Source organism: Arvicola amphibius, chromosome 3 (assembly GCF_903992535.2).
Source record: "Arvicola amphibius chromosome 3, mArvAmp1.2, whole genome shotgun sequence".
In the NCBI taxonomy this organism is placed as follows: domain Eukaryota; kingdom Metazoa; phylum Chordata; class Mammalia; order Rodentia; family Cricetidae; genus Arvicola; species Arvicola amphibius.
This window is the reverse complement of record NC_052049.1, coordinates 34,337,800-34,355,747: the sequence shown is the minus strand read 5'-3', so window position 1 is coordinate 34,355,747 and position 17,948 is coordinate 34,337,800. Positions and strand designations below refer to the sequence as shown.

At 36.8% G+C, this 17,948-nt stretch overlaps 1 protein-coding gene across 1 annotated transcript in view; it reads right to left on the bottom strand.

Annotated features, from left to right (window-relative positions):
- Positions 1-17,948, bottom strand: part of Ndufs4 (NADH:ubiquinone oxidoreductase subunit S4) — a 103,525-nt gene that overhangs the window by 60,115 nt on the left and 25,462 nt on the right. Inside the window, exon 2 of the mRNA XM_038323412.2 lies at positions 6,142-6,220. Coding sequence (XP_038179340.1) covers positions 6,142-6,220 — 79 coding nt within the window. The remainder of the gene's footprint in view (positions 1-6,141; positions 6,221-17,948) is intronic.

Here is a 17,948-nt window from a genome sequence, read left to right as displayed (position 1 = left end):
ATAGGTACTTTGGTTGCAATACAAAAAAAATGCATTTTCAAATAGACATTAATCAGAAAAATAAATTATTTGATAATGCTAATAGTTTCATATCTAGTTATAATTCATTGTGTTATAGTTAAACTTTTATCCAAGAATCATCATGTATTGGTTATACTGATTAACAGACACATATATATTTTTTTTTCAAATACATAATCCAAACATATTTTATTATCACATTTTTGTTTTTCAAGACAGGGTTTCTCTGTGTAACAGTTCTGGCTATCATGGAACTCACTCTGCAGCCTTGACATCACAGAGATCCACCTGCCTCTGCCTACTGAGTGCTGGGATTAAGGGCTTGTGCCACCAGCGCCGGGCTTATTACCACATTTTTAAAAATTTAAAATTTTTTAAAAAACATTTGTTGCTGTAAATTCCAATCATATTGAAATAGGATTGAAGTATTACAAAGGCATTAAATTTAATCAGGTCAGCAGCAGAACCAAAGTCTACAACAATTATAAATTTCAGAATAGCTCAGTCAGTAAAGTTCTTGCCAAGCAAGCAAGAAAACTTTAGTTTGTTCCTCAAACAGCCATGTAAAAAGCCAAACATGATGTGTGCTTGTAATTTCAGCAGAGGAAAGTGGAGACAAGAGGATTTCTGCGAATTGTAACCAGTTAACACAGCCAAATTAGCAAACAAGCTTACCTTCCAAACCAAGGTGGGCAACACCTGAGGCCATGCCTGAGCCCACACCCAAGGCTGCACCTGAGGCTCACTCCCCACCTTCTAGAACACTTTCACACAGTCCAACCGCACACAGGCACACTACAAGTGTGTTTTAACTAAAAAAAGAATCCTAATTTTCACTTAAAAGCTCAAGTTCACCATAGAGAACATTTTCTTAAAGTTAGTGGGTTCATCTGGGGAAAATGTCTGCCAAATACTCATGACCAAATAACCAGTCTGTCATCTGGCTAATTCCAACAGTAACAATATTAAAGCACACGTGGTTGTCCTAAGGACAACCACTGAGCTCTGGTGAATAACAGAAATATTCTATGCACACTTTTGTTTTACTCCCTGAAACATAAAAAGATATGTACACAGAGTTAAAAGTTAAATTTTTACAAATTTTTCAGTTTACTCACATAAACTAGTTCCTGAATTTTAAACTGTGGTTGCAAAGAACAGAAGGATTTAATGATGAGTTAAGTTACACCCCCTCAATTGTTCCAGTTTTTATCTTTTTGTAAACTGCTAACACAGTGAGAAGGGCAATTAAAGATGGTGTGATTATGAAAATAATTCACTTTGCAAGGAAACCTACAACCATCCTTTAAGAAGGTCTTAATTTAATAGACACAAAAGCTGGCAGCAGATTCAGTACACAGACGCTGACCTATAAAATATGGCATCTCCTACATATGATTGGGAAGACCTTAGAACAACTGACACAAGTTAATTTTAAAATAAAGTTTAAGAAGGGACCTTCATACCCTTTTTGAAAATTGATAGTTTAGAAACAGGAAAATGTGCTACTGTTATTGTACAGTTCTGTGGATTCTTGTTTATTTCACAAATCAATAGAAATATGGGCTTTCACAAGAGGCTCACCATCTCAATTAAGAATAGTTACCTCACTCTCCAAAATTCCTCATTTCTTTTCAATTTAACTATTCCTGACCCACCTCCAGGCCTGCTAACCACTAATAAATTTCTTATTACTACAGTTTTCTGATATCTAGAACATCGATGGAATTACATAGTATATAACCTTTGAGGCTGACATAAATTATGCAAAAATTTTCTGGATATAATCTCCATTAAATACATTTAACAAATATATTTTACTTAACTGTGTCTTATCATTTTCTTTTTTTTTTTTTCACCTTAAGGCCCATGCCTCTTATTTTCGTTACATTTTAATTGACTTTGTGTGTGTGTGTGTGTGTGTTTCTGCATGTTTGTATGTGTGTGTGCACACATGGGTCACAGTCTCAGGTGATGGTCATAGGACAATTTGTAGGTACTGGTTCTCTCCTTCCAACATAAAGGATCCGGGAAACAAATTCAGGTCATCAGGCTTGGTGGCAGGCATCTTTATCCACTGAACCATTTTGCTAGTCCCTGTCTTACATTTTTAAGCACATTTTTAATTGTGAGAAAGTCCATTGTTATAACTCTTAAAAACCATAAATTGAACACTATTATATTAGTGTCACATCTAAAAAATATTAGTCTAACCCGAAGTTACAAAAATCTTCTTCATTTTCTTCCAGGAATTTTATATTTTAGTTAGAAATTCAGTACCACAAATTTATATCTAGAACTTGGAGTTACATTTGGGTATGGCATAGGTACAGATGAAGGGGGGCCTTTTGTTCATTTGTTTTAATTTTGCATAGAAGTACAGAATTTTCTCATCATTGGAAAAGACTATACTTTTGGCTTAAAAAAGCGCTTTTTGGTTTGTTTGGATTTTTGTTTGTTTGATTCTTGAGGCAGGGTCTCAGTAGCCCAGCCTGACCTCAATTTTACTATATAGCCAAGGATGATCTGGAAATCTTCCTGCCTCCACCTCCTAAATGATGGACCTGTAGGCACGTACAACCAACCCACCTAAGAGACAGCTTTCTAATAATTATGGCACATAAGTAATATGAACAGAAGCCTAGCAAGGAAATGAGGGTTAATTAACTGTAATTTTTTAAGTCAGAGAAACAATCGTTAAGTCCACTAGTAGAGGTACACGATTAGATTATGCCTCCCAGTTTCTTCCATTAGATCCCCCTTAGATGTTGTGTCCTGAGGCTCAGTAGCCCTCCTTCAAGTCTGGCCTACAACCCTGGACCCCTAACAGATCATCTTTTATCTATTTTACTTATTGAATTTTCCTATAAGATTTCTCTAAGGAGAAAATGTTAAATATTTTTTTAAACTAAAAACATATTCTGTAGAATCAGTAGGTGGTATTTAAAGCTATCCTCTGGTATTGAGTTTCTAGGAAATTTTCAGAAACTAGAAATAGCTCAGTAAAATGGATCTGAATCAAGTTAGTTCATGCCCTGGGTATTACTTTACAAATTATATTACATAAGAATAACTATGAAACTATAATGGCTATCCATAAAATCATGATAACAGACAATGTTTATTTCAATTAAGATTCTAGCTTTCGTTTAATTTAAGGTACAAATATAATTATGATATCTAGCATGGGGTGATTAGTAAAGACAGCATACAAGGGATGAGAATGTAGCCCTAAGAATACCAAGGGGCTGGAGAGATGACTCAGCAGTTAAAAAGTGCTTGCTGCCCTTCCCAGAGGACTTGTGTTCAGATCCTAGTCCCCAAGTTGGATAGCTTACAACTGTCTCTAACTCTAGCTTCATGGGGTGAGGCTCTCTTCTGGTCTCTATGGGTGTCCTCCCACACATGGTGTACACGTGTATATGCATGTACACACACAAAAAAAAAATAACTAAGTAGAGAAAAAAGTATACCAATATAATAAGCTGTTTTTTGGTTTTTCAAGACAGAGTTTCTCTTTGTAGACCTGACTATCCTAAAACCTGCTGACTTTAAATCAGAGATCCATCTACCTAAGCCTCCTTAGTGCTGGGATTAAAGGCATGGTGGCACCCGGCATAATAAATTGTTTTTAATATTACTTTATATTATTTGTATTCTTTATATTGTTTTATATTATTTATAATAGCGATATTAAAGTGATAGTTCCATATTCTTCAAAATATTCATGAGATTTACTTTACATTCTGAAATACTTTTATCACTAATATTGACACATACAGCATATATGTATAACCATCCTTTTTGCTCAAAATGCAAACATAATCGATTCTAAATACTCTGTAAACGCTCTTCTGAGCCATGGTCATCTCATTATACTACTTATTTAGTCCTTCTCAGAGCTGTGTAGGAACAAGATAGGAAAATCCAGCAGTATTTTGTTACCAATTAGATTATTAAGTGCTATAATTTGAATATAAAAATAAATACCTAAAACTCTAATTTAGGGGCTGATCACCCATGTTAAATATTACTCCAACTGTGACTATACGCAGGAACTCAGCTGATTCCTGCTAGAATACTGTACTAGCATTTGACTAACATACTTCAACAAAAGTAACAAGGCTGCAGGTAATGTACATAGAGCAAAAACCATCAGCAGTACACAACTGATTTTGTGGCATGTTACTTAAAAGCATCATGCTAAATGTCTAAATAGCACAATGGTTTGTTTAGAGCAATGGCTCCCAACCTTCCTAATGCTGAGGTCCTTTAATACAATCAGTTCCTCGTGTTGTGGTGGTGACCCCAATCATAGAATTAGTTTCACTGCTATTTCATAACTGTAGTTCTGCTACTGTCATGAATCATAGTGGAAATATCTGATATGCAGGATATCTGATATGTGACTCTTGTAAAAGAATTATTTGACCCCCCAAAGGGTTGCGACCCTCAGGTTGTGAACTGCAGGTTTAGAGTAATATACAAATTGGTTGAGTAATATATAAATTTATTTTTTAAATTTGAAAGAACCAAGAGACACTATTAATAAACTCTATGAAATCTGATAAACAATACAGTAGTCTCTGTGTTTCAATGCGATGGCCAGGAGAATTGAAACACCAGTGCTGTCATTAGTACCGATTAGAATAAATGGCATGGGAAGACCTGTTCCTCTTACACAACTGCCTTGTTTCTTTTATTCTTGACTAAACAAGTGTATTTGATTATGTTTTAAAACTGAATAGATGGTGACTGAATAAAAACCTGGGGTTAGTACAAAACATGTGGGTAAGGGAACAAGATATCTGAATGCAAGAAAAAGAATAGCAAGTTCCATGTCTACAGAATCCTCAATAAACAAATAGTACAAAACAAACCTAGAAGGAAAGACAGGAACTAAATTATTTAGGGCCTTGAAAGCCACCAGAATTCTAAAGTTAACTCTCAGGGCAAGAGAAACCACCAAAGAATTATACATACGAGGTGATAACATTAAAAAATAAAATCACCGGGCATAATAGGACATGCCTTTAATCCCAGCATTTGGGAGGCAGAGGCAGGCAGCTCTCTGAGAGTTCGAGGTCAGCCTGGACTACAAAGAGAGTTCCAAGACAGCCAGGGCTGTTACACAAAGAAACTCTGTCTCAAAAAAATAAAGAACAAAAAAAATCTATTCTGACTATGCTGGGGAAAATGAATCCGAAGGAGATGAAAACACATGGGGAGACCAATTACATGACACTAAGATGATGGCAGTGTCAACAGACAGGCCCAATAGACAATCTGAGTAAAACCAGTTAGCCTGAGGCCTAAGACAAATTTTCCAAACTATCTACTACTTTTCTATTATTTATCCATCTATTATCTTTAGTAGTATAAATAGGAATTTCAGAATGGCATGTTTGGATCGTGCTCATAGATTCAAAGTCGAGTGATTAAAAAATACATCATTAGAAAGGTGATGCTGGGGTGGAGCTCAGTGTAGAGTCTGTCTAGGAGGGGTAATTAAGTGACACTTCCATTTATATTGTAAACCACATAATAAACAAAATGCATACTTATTCTACTATCATATATTTGTGTTAGTAGTTTTGAAAACATTTCAAAAGTTGTTCTGTTGTATAATATAAGCCTTTATATCAAACTGCATCTAAACACTGAGGATATTTTAAAATGATAGCTGCAAAAATTTTATTGACTAATGATGGAAAAACATTATTATTATTCATTTGTTGCTATCTATAATTTAGTATGCAGAAATGCATTGTTTATGGGCACACATACAAAAAGACAGTGACAATAACATTGCATGGTTCTATAAAAACCCAAAATACTTAATTTAGAGAGCACTGGTATCATAAAACTTAAATGTAACTTAGAAAACAATATATTTATTTCAAAATAAAGCTTCTAATTACCACTCATCAGCATTTCAAAAATAGAAACCTTTCCTTAATTTCTTAGTACTACATATAGTATTCAACTTTTTATTTTATTGTGAAAATCTTAAGGTCTGTATATAACTTTCCTAGAAGAACTCAGACCACTATACTGAATAATTAATTGTACAAAACTGCAGTGGCAGACTCACAGCAACATGTTGTAGGAAATCCTTACCAATTTTTCATCAACTGTTATAAGCTGTGTGTCTCGAGTTTGGTCCTGTGCCAGCTTCCATGTGGATGTGCTCACCAACCTGCAGTGCAAGACTTGGAGTTAAATAAAGATCTTTGCCATCAAGAGAGAAGCAGACAGACTTACATAAACATACTACTCTAACAGTATCTGTCTTCTTAACAATCAAAATGAAAGGAAAGAAAGAGAAGAAGGCACAAAAGCCCTTTCTCTCCCCAATTAGTTCTGTCTGCAGTTGTTGGCAGACTCTCACTGCACAGTTCACAACAGGCGGCACTTTCCGTCAGTCTGCAGACTCTCACAGAAAGGCCACCAATGACAAGAGCTGGACTGCTCTCTATGAGGGTACAGTGGCTGGTTTGTCAAGACGCAGTGAAAACATGCAAAATACTATCAACTGTTCTGGAATGCCAATTCCTAAATGATGGTATCAGGGAAGGGGAGTCCTCAGTTATAGAAACAAGCTTCTTCACTTCACTCTCAATCTAGAAGCAATTTAAACAGAAATTATTTGGATGATTACTTTAGTGTTAGTCTAATCCACTATCTTGTTCACAACTGAAAAAAGTCTGAATATTCAAACAGAATTATTAAGTTGGAAGTAGGGCACAAAAACAATTCCTTTCATGACTTCTTTTTCCTTTGACTTAGGTCTTAAACTCTAGCTAGCCTTGAACTATTTTTTGTAGATAAAGCCATCCTCGAGCTTCTGGTATTCTTGCTACTATACTACCATACCAGTTTATGTAGTAGTGGGGACTGATCCAGGGTTTCTGCACACTCAGCGGGCATTCTACAGGCTGAGTTACATCTCCAGGCCCACAATTTAATTTTTTTTATAAGAAAAAACTTTTAAGATGTGTTATATTGCAGTGAGATCAAAAGATTCTAACTTTTTCTGGGTTTGGGAGGGTTATTTTTTTGTGTGGCTTTTCTGTTTTTGATATGCGTTCAGACTATGCAGCCCTGGCTAGTCTTGAACTTGCTATGTTGACCACACTGCCATTAAACTGAGAGATCGCCTCACTTCTGCCTCTAGAGTGGTAGAATTAAAGATGTGTGTCACCATGGCTAGCAGGATTCTAATTTTTATTTAAAATAATACATCCATGTATTTAATTTCAGAAAATTGCCTACATAAAGGATCATATATAATATACATTTGTCTAGGTTATATGTTAAATAAATAAATATGCAGGAGAAGAAAATGTTCTCTAGTTCCAATTATTTAAGTAGCCAGAGTCAATTATAAACATAACAATAATAATTATACCCATGAAAGAGTGTAGCACAGTGGTAGTGCATCTGCCTTAGAAGCTCAAGGCCCTGATTTGAAATGCAGCATTTCTCCTAACCCTAAGAAATATACCTACAGTACATAATCTTTTAAACCAAATGCACTATAAAATAATATTAGATAACAAGCAAGGAGAAATTATTTACAAGATAGTAAAGACTCAATTTCCAAAAGGGCAAGACCAATACACTGAACAGGGATATTTCCCAAGCTTACAAAGATTTAGCATTTCCACTAAAAATAAGTCAGGCTTTCTTTCCCCTATTCTAGTTAGTATTTGACTATGGTTATTGTTTTAGATATCAGCCATTCTAATAGGTGTACAGTGCTATCTCACTGTCATTAGCACCTTGCTCACAATCTAGATGGTTTATTTTTATTTTTTTACTTATTATTACTGAGTGTGTGCATGTAGGGTGGTACATGGGCCAAGGCAGGCATATAAAAGTCAGAGAATAACTTTATGGACTATCTCCTACCTGTACTGAGATCACTAGTCTTTATGTGACAAGTGTCTTTTCCACCACCCCCTTTTTAGGGGGACAGGGTCTTGCTACATAACCCAGGATTGCCATCCTCCTGTCTCAGCTTCCTTAGTGGTAGGATTACAGGCCTGTGTCATCATGCCTTATTGTCTTGCAAATTCTTTGTGAATTGTAGATAATGATCTTTCAAAGATGAGTGTATTGAAAATATTTCTTTCATGCTGTAGTATCTTTTCATTCTTTTTATATTATTACCTCATAGGATAGAAATTTCTTATTTTACTTTGTGAGACAAGGTCTCACTGTATAGCTCTTGCTAGCCTGGAGCTCACTATGTAGACCAGGCTGGCCCTGAGTTCAAAACCACTGAAGTATAACTTCTATATATTTTCTTTGATAGACCATGAGTTTTGTGCCTTCCTAATATCACCATGAGTGCACATTTGTGAATCTACCTGACTTCCTTCATCAGTGGTTCATGGTTTTCTTCATTTAGACTTTCTAAATACTGGATGCTTGATTGTTTTGACATAGCAACTTGCCCAAGCAGGATCTCAAGTGATATTCCTGCCTCAAGGTCTCAAGTAGTTGAGAATGCAGGCACATGTCCCAACACCCAGCTTATAAATACTGATTTTAATGTTTCAAAGCATACACAGCATATTTAACATAGAGCAGACAGACTTCCCTGCCAAAATCTGCTTGAATTCCAGATTTGTGAGCAGGAAAAAAAATTGAATACAGTTTGATAAACTTTAAAACTAAGCTAGTAATTTCAAGACCAGAACTTATTTGTTTGTCCTGCGTATAAAATAAAATTGCTAATCTTATAGGCACCTTTAAAGAATGAATTCAACCTGACCTTTGATTAGAAGTCATTGTGCTTGTTTTCAACTTAAAACTTTTAAAATCTTTTAGAGGCTCACTTGTACAAAAACAAAATCTGAATAAGAGTAATCTTCTTGACCCAAAGTACAAACAAATAATACCTCACTTTGCAGAAAATTAACCTTGTCAAGTAAAAATAATTTAGTCAACGTCCCCCTATCTGTTATGATAGTTAAAAATGTGGCTCCAAATATCTTTGACACCAGCAGAATGAGGCCATGTCCCCCCTCAGTGAGTTCTGAGCTACCTGTTGAGGAGAATGAACCTATGTGTATTACAGGACAGGATTTGAGAGATTAGCAGTTTTTTCTATTTCTTAGGACATTAATTCTTGGGGTGTGTCACTCTTGGAACTCAGAGATCATGATATGAAGATCAGATTGCCCCACAGAGAGGTCCATGTGAAGAAGAGGAACTAACATCTAGTATCACTTCATCCAAGAACATGATTTCTGTTCAACATTTATGTTAAACTATCAGAGGACACAACACAGAGCAGACACACTCTTATCTCCTTTGGTGAGGAATTAGCAGTACTTTTTCAAAAATTTCTGCAAATAACTAAATATCACTTTATAAAATTAAAGCTAGGCTAGTAATTTCAAGACAAAATATGATCCATGGTGTACGAAATAAAATTCCTAATCTTGCACAAATTTCTAAGAATTAGTCCTTAGACTTTTATTAGAACCCATTGTGTTTGTTTCCAACTTCTTACAAAGTTAACCCAAATTCACATTAAATCAGAAAGTGTTTAGTTCCATGTTAAACCATAGGAAAGTATTACTGAGACTCTAATAGAAATGACAAAGTATTAATCTATGTTCTCCATATCACAGTAATTATCTTGGACCTGAAATGTGTTGATATGTTAATTACCCTCAAATAATGATCTTAAATTTTCTCAAATAGAATTTAAATCAACAAAGCAATTTTAAATTGCCTTCAGCAAATTTTCTCTAGTAAAAAGCAATAATCAATTATTCATGAGCAAATTAAGGATAATAGGATTAAAGAGTACAGCAAAATGGCTCAATGGGTAAAGATGCTCAATTCCTGGAATCCGCATAGTAGACGGAGAAAACCAATTCCCACAAGTTGTCCTCTGGCCTTCATTTGTCCACCTTAGCTTTTACATGTTTGTGTGTGTCTCAAAATTATCAAGAGACCATCTTAATATTCTGGGAAAATATACAGAATAGAATAAAAGGAAAATAAAGATCCTGCAAGTGCTTTAGGTTCAAAGGAAATAACAGTGAAAATATTTCATTTGTACTCCTTTCATCAAAACTACCTTATAATTCAGATTTATTATAGTAATTTCTATAGCTGAGTACTTATTACTAAAAACTGTCAGCTGGTCAAATCAATAAAATGCAAATATCATCTATTTATAGGTGTCCTTTTTCCTATTCCTATGCTCAGGAAAAACTTGTGATAGGATCTAAAATAATACAATACAAAGGATATCACAAGATCTAAATTCAACAATCTAAGCACCTACCACAGAAAACTAGAGGGGGGGAAAAACAACCATATAAACCTGACATGAAAGAAGAAAAAGGGGGAGAAGGGCAGAGGGATAGTTCAGCAGTTAAGAGCACTTTCTGTCCTTTCAGAGTACTCGGGTTTGGTTCTGGCTACAACTTAGTTTGAGAGGATCTAACATCCTCTTCTGCCCTCAGGGATACCAAGCACACACAGAGTACACACACACACACACACACACACACACACACACACAGGCAAAGGTTTTACCATAAAGGAAAGGTGAACATTTGAAGAGATAGTTGGGTTTAATCTGGTCAAAGCATGACACAACATATCCAAGTATTGAATATGTTAATCTATTAATTCATGAATTTTTATATAGCAACAAAAATAAAATTATTCCTTGAAAATACAATTGTACATGTCAAAACAACAATATAGTCACGCTATAAAATAGCATTTCATCAACAAATCATGAGGTTTCCATAGAATCACAACCACCAGTAGTATCACAGGTGTCTCAGTTTACCAAAGTACATTCTACGGTGTTTGTCCAATGAATAAATCACCAATGCATTTCTCAGAATTTCTTCCCATAGTTAAGTGTATAAAACTGTAAATATTTAAATGAAGGTCTAATTGTGTATAAGATCTTTATAAGCAAAACTAGAAAACTCTAGTGAAAGAATCCTTAAAATATCTAAATTACAAATACAATATGCTTTATATTCATAAGCAGATACATGATATTGCTTTTGGGGGCTTTCTTTTTTTGGGGGGGGGTGGTTTTTTGAGACAGGGTTTCTCTGTAGCTTTGGAGCCTGTCCTGGAACTAGCTCTCATAGACCAGGCTGGCCTTGAACTCACAAAGATCCGAGTGCTGGGATTAAAGGCGTGCGCCACCACAGCCCAGCCATGATATTGTTAAAAACATCAGTTCTTTCCAAATTATTCTAGAGATGTAACAATCTCTATCAAAATCCTACCAAGTTACTTTTAAGACATTAGTAAACAAATCCAGACTTTCATATTCAAAGACATAAGATCCAAACTGCTAATACAATGCTGAAAGAAAATTAAGAAAATGCAGGAACTTAAAATGTCTGCATGTGGCAATGAATACACAAAGATAAGTGACTCAACATAACACAACTAATAACCCAGAAATAGACTATTTAAATAGAATCAACTGACTTTTGGAAAAGGAGTAAAGGTAATGCAATAAGATGGGGAAAAAAATCTATACAGTGACTTTAATACTGCATCTGTCAATCTGTCATGTCTGTGTGGGCCCGTGGCAGCCAGAGGTTGGCACTGGGCGTCCCTCTATCACTCTCCACCCCATTATCTGAGAAAGGTAGCTCACAGAACCTGAAGTTCACAAATCAGCTAGACTAGCAGGCCAGCCACCTCTGGGGATCTTCCTGTCTGCACCTCCCCAGCACCATAGTTAGAGGCTCATGTTGTTACCTCTGACCTTTATCATATAAGTTCTGGGAATTTGAACTTGGGCCTTTGTGCCTGTGCAGCAAGTACTGTACCCGCTGAGCTTTCTTCCTATGCTCCATATACTGACCTTAAACCTTTCACCAAAATTTTCTGAAATAGACCAAAGGTCTAATATTAAGAAGCAAAAAACTAGGTGTTCTTATGGTAGGTACTGAGTTTGTAGCTACCAAAACTATGATTCATGACATACAAAAATGGGTCAATTGTATTTCATTAAAATGAAAGCTGTATACTGTAGTATAAAAATCAGTTTTTAAAAATCAAAAGAAAAGCTACAAACTAAGAGACTGTATTTGCAAAACATCTACCTCAATAAAAAAAAATGCATCCATCATACACAACCATCTCAAAAATTTCACTAATAAAACAACCTAATTAAGAAGTAGGCAAAAGATATGATCAGACACCTCATCAAAGCAGACACACAATGGGGCAGGGTGGCTCATGTTCTAATCCCCAGACCTTGGGAGGCACAGGCAAGAAGACTGCTATGACTTCAAGCCAGCATGATTTGCATACCCAGTTGCAGACCACAGTAGGATCCTATAGTTTCAAACAACAATAACAACCACATAATAATCAGCACATATGAAAAGGTGGTCCACATCATATGTCAATTGGCAATCACAAGTTAAAATTCAAACAATAGGGGAGAAAAATGGAACTGCAGATCTAGAATAGCTACATAGTGAGTTCCAAGCCAGCCAGGCCTATGTAGAGACTCTGTCTCTACAGTCTAGGCTGGGTCTGGAGGTGCACCCCTTTAATCCAGCATTCAAGGGGCAGAGGCAGTCAGAAACTTGGTCTACATATTGAATGCCAAGACAGATATGCTAAATAGTGAAATCATATCTCAAAATTCAAAACACAGACATGAAACAAAACAAAAAAATCTACTTTGGGTTCATCATTTAAGTTATTATTACTAAAACAAACAGAAAGCAGCTGATGGAGGAGTGTCTATGTGTTACTTTCATTATTAATAAAGATACTGCCTTGGCCCTTTAAGAGACAGAAAATTAGGTAGGTGGAGTAGACAGAACAGAATTCTGGGAGAGTTGGGGAGACGCTTCAGGCAGTCGCCATAGTGAGTCTCCATGCTTCTCCTCTCCGAGATGGACGCAGGTTAAGATCTCTCCTGGTAAGCCACATCTCGTGGTGTTACACAGATTACTAAATATGGGTTAAAGGAAGATGTGAGAATTAGCCAATAAGAGGCTGAAACTATGGGCCAGGCGGTATTTAAAAGAATACAGTTTCCGTGTAATTATTTTGGGTAAAGCTAGCCAGGTGGCGGGACGCAGCCCCGCCACTTCTTTCTACAAGCAGCAAGAATGCAAAGGGTGTGGGGGAGTTTGTTCACTGCAGCACCATGGAAGAGTACAAATAAAGTTAACTGCAGTATCCAACAACTTTATTTCAGAATATACACCAAAGACACTGAAAACAGAAATTCGAAGACATGCTTGCACACTTCACAACTGTAACAGCATTAATCACAAATGGTTAAAGGGTGCAAACAATTCTAGAATCTATTGACAAGTCAGTGGATAGACACAACGTGGTGAAGACACATAACTTTGCCCCAAGGAAGCAGATTCTGGCACTTACTACTAAAGTGATGAACCTTGAATCCACTGTGGGAAATGAGACAAAGCAATTGCAAAGAAAACATGTATGTTTCAAGAAGCACCAAAGCTCACAGTGGCTGCCAGAGGCAGGAAGGTTGAGAAGAAACATCAGATAATGGGTCAGAGTTTCCACTGGGGTTATGAATAGTTCACAACAGGATAGTGTTGACAGTGGTAGCCTTTTGTCACAATAACATAAACATACAAGATGCTAACTCACACTTGAAACAAACAGAAGAGTTTATTTTCTTTGTGAATATTTTATCACAATGAAAATTTGAGAGACCAGCCACGGTGGTGTATTTCTGAAGCCCCAGCACTTGGAAGGCTGAGGAAAGAGAATGGTGCATTCAAAGCCAGCTGGAGCTACACAATTAAAACCCTGTCAAAAAGAAAAAGTATAGCTTGTGAGAACTGTTGAGCCATAGTTTATCCTCTTAAAGAGAAAGGCTCACTAGAGGTTTCCAAAGTTGTAGACTTGTAACTTTGCCTAAAGAAAGTCTCTTCACATATGCATGTAGAAATACTATGTCTGTATATATTAACCACTCAGCTCACAAAAGTTTAGAAGTCCAGATTGAGCTGCTGAACTTCACAATAATTATTCATTTGTGCTGCATTATGTAGCAAATTTTCCAAAATTATACACTTTTGAAAAAAATTATACATTTTAGAAACTTCTAGTGTCTGTGTAACAAAATATGGTCATGCTTTTTTGACCATATGTCCCACCAATTGCCACCCTTACTGTTTTTTAGACCTTGGGCTAGCACCAGTGTTCAACACACATTTCGCATAGAAATAGTTGCTAATGCTGAATCTTTCTTTACTTAATAGATTTATAAGCAAACACGTGAGAGCAATTATTCTTAAAAGATACTTAAAAAAACTGTGAGGGACAAAACAGAAGGGAAAGTAGGCCTAGGGAGTCAGTGATTTCTCTAGTCAGATCAGTAACTACTGGACATTTTAAGTTACCCACTTCACTTTTAGGCACAAAAAAAAAAAAAAAAAAAAAAGATTCATTATTAAACTTAAAAATCGAACCTCCAGCTGGCGACAGATGGGGAAGGTGACTGAGCCCCACAGCACTGGACTGAGCTCCCAAGGTCCTGATGAGGAGCAGAAGGAGCGAGAACATGAGGGAGAAAGTCAAGAACGAGAGGGGTGCGTTCACTCATGGAGACGGTGGGACAGAACTAATGGGAGATCACCAACTCCAGTTAGAATGGGACTGATGGATCATGCGACCAAACCCGTCTCTCTGAATGTGGCCAACAGCGGGGGCTGACTGAGAAGCAAAGGACAATGGCTCTGGGCTCTGATTCTTCTGCATGGACGGGCTCTGTGGGAGCCTTCTCAGCTTGGTCGATCACCTTCCTGGACCTGGGGGGAGTTGGGAGGACCTTGGTCTTAGCATAGAGTGGGGAACCCTGATGGCTCCTTGGCCTTGAGAGGGAGGGAGGGGAGGTATGGGTGGAGGGGAGGGGAGGGAAGGGAAGGGGGAGAAGGAGGGGAGGGAAGGGGGAGGAGGAGGGGAGGGAGGGGGGAGGAGGAGGGAAGGAGATGGAAATTTTTAAATATAAAAAAAATAAACCATGAGAAAAAAAAATTTATTCACAACAAAACCAAAATTAGCCAATTTGTATATATTTATTTTCATTGCCACATAAAAATAGGTAAGTACTTATACTTTAAAATATTCCAAGCACACTTCAAAAATAGGGAAAGGAAGATTTCACAAGAGATTTTTTTGCAAAGAGAAAGACATTGGAAAAAGAGGCTTAAGGTAACAAAGACAAATACAACATTTAACAAACTCCACAAGTTGATATCATAACTGATATAAATTTAGTAAAACATGTCTTAAATGCTATGATAAACAGATGTGTATTTAAGACTCTTAAGTAAAATTTCATGAACTTCCTTTGCCATAAAATTGAAAGCAATTTTCTTTAGCCTCTAACCACAAACAGATAACTATTTAGTTCTCCTCCTAAAGTACTAAAAAGTTTGGTCATTTATTAAAAAAAAGTTTTAACTTAAACTTTATTGTAAATTACCTTAAGATAATTATCTTTGTAATTTCTTTTTTTTTTTTTTAATGTCAGGCAAAGGACCCTTTTAGGAGCTAGCAATTCGAACAGTCTTTGATGTTACAATAATCACACAGACACCTTGTCTTCAATAACCAAATCCACAGCTTCCCCATATGAAGGAGCATGCTGTAAACTAATGTGATTTTTGCAGGGGTGTTACAGTGAATATAGGCTTTCACACTACTTTTCATTTGTGTGGGAAAGGGTGTGTACTTGTGTGCAGATGCACTAGCCCTATGTGTGTATATGTGGGGACCAGACAGAGGTTGTTATATGTTGCTCTCCACCTTACTTTTTAAGACAGGGTCTCTCTAGGGGGCTGGAGAAATGGCTCAGTGGTTAAGAGCATTGCCTGCTCTTCCAAAGGTCCTGAGTTCAATTCCCGGCAAGCACATGGTGGCTCACAACCATCTGTACTGAGGTCTAGTACCCTCTTCTAGCCTGCAGGCATACACACAGACAGAATATTGCATACATAATAAATAAATAAATAAATAAATATTTTTAAAAAGACAGGGTCTCTCACTGGGACCTTGCAGCTTATCAGTTAGACTAAGCTGACTGGACAAGGCCTCAGCCTGGGATTACAGACATATGTGAAACGGTATGGACTGTGCATGAGTGCTGGGGATCTGAATTGAGGTCCTCATGCTTTGCATGGCAAATGCTTTACTCACTGAGTCATGGGAAACCCTTCCATACCTTCACACATTCTAGTATACTTTCCTGCCAATCATGTGCTATGTTCTAAAAGTCCCTTCAGTATTTCTCAAGCTACTTTAGGATTTCATTGGCATTGTTTTTAAAAGCCAAACTCCCAGCAGGGGAGCACAGGCTGTTCCCAACACTTTGGCTGGCTCTTGGGAACTTATTCCTCAAACTTGGTAGCCTTATCACAAGGGGAGGAACTTAGTCCTACCTCAACTTGATAGGCCCTTTCTGCCCCTTTCTGAACAGAAACAGAGGAGTGGAAGGGGGGGTAGTGCAGAGAGGAGGTAGAGGGAAAGAATGAGAGAATATTTATATCTACTTTATCTCTTATCTTAACTAAGGAAAACTATAACTTCAACTCCATCATTTATATCCCCAGAAGGATATAATATTACCGAAGTTAACAGAAGTGCATTGTAAGCAACTTCTAAAACTCTAAAATTGACAGAGACACCTTGCTGCCTGAACAGTCACCTGAAGCTCTTCAGTAACATTGTGGGCATCCGTCTTCCACCTACTGTCCCATAGTATCCAGTTAAACAGTCCAGGCAAGAGCAGTTTCTTGCCCAAATGGCTAACAAACTCCATAAGGAGCCTCTTCGATGCCCATCATCCTCTTAAAGTAATTGGTGCTGCCAGGAGCAGATGTGTCTCACTGTTATGAAAAGTCCTAAGTTCTTAAACATTTTAAATGCCATATTTTGAAGGTATTTGAAAGATTTGAAGAATCCCTATCTAACTGAAATATATCTCTACATATCTAGAAAACCTAGCTAACATGACTATAAGCTTGACTATTACGGATGACTATTAACCTAGAATTCTAAATTACATATTACATTTCTAAATGAGCTGTACAAACACAATACCTTAATCAAGAGCAGAAATACATATATAATAAAATTGACCTTAAATCTGTATCAATAAGCAAAGATCCCTATAAATACAAATACTAATCTCTATAGCATATCCCCCTTTAAATATAAACAAACATTTATAAACAATATTTGGGAATTTGGGCGTAGTTCTCTCCAAACTGCTTCTGGCATTTTGTTGGGCAAAGTATTTTGGGGGGTGTTCACAGCGACTTTCCAGGCGGTCTTGGTCCACCAAACCACATTAGCCTGGAAGTAATCCACAGCATCTCATCTTCCGTGGAAACAAAAACTGAACCTCTTTTCCAAAGCAACAAATCCTTAGACCCAAATTTTGAAGTCAAGATACCTTTATGTTGGTTTATCTTAGCAGTCTCTAGAATCAAATATCTCTCTGCAGTCAAAAAAAAAAATTCAAAGAAAACACAATAATATACACAATCCAGACTCTTTGTGTATATTCCATCTTTATGTGGTTTTTCTTTACTCCTTTACTTTTTCTACAAGTTTACTCTGTCTCTTTGAAGACTTTGTTCTTCTTATAACTCTAACTACTCTTTTTCTTCTCTCTCAAGCCTACAAACATTTATCCAACACTATGATCCATTTAAAGGTCTTTTTTTTATCTGACCAGAAGCGTTTCTTTTCTTTTTTCTTTTTTTCTTTTTTTCACTAAGCAGGCGTGGCTAGGACCAACAAGGCCCTGCCTGTTGGCTCTGCCCAGTCTAATATGGAGGAAGCATGTTTACTGCCTCTGAGACTGCCCAGTGAGAGACATCCTCACCACCTCAACCATGGGGGAA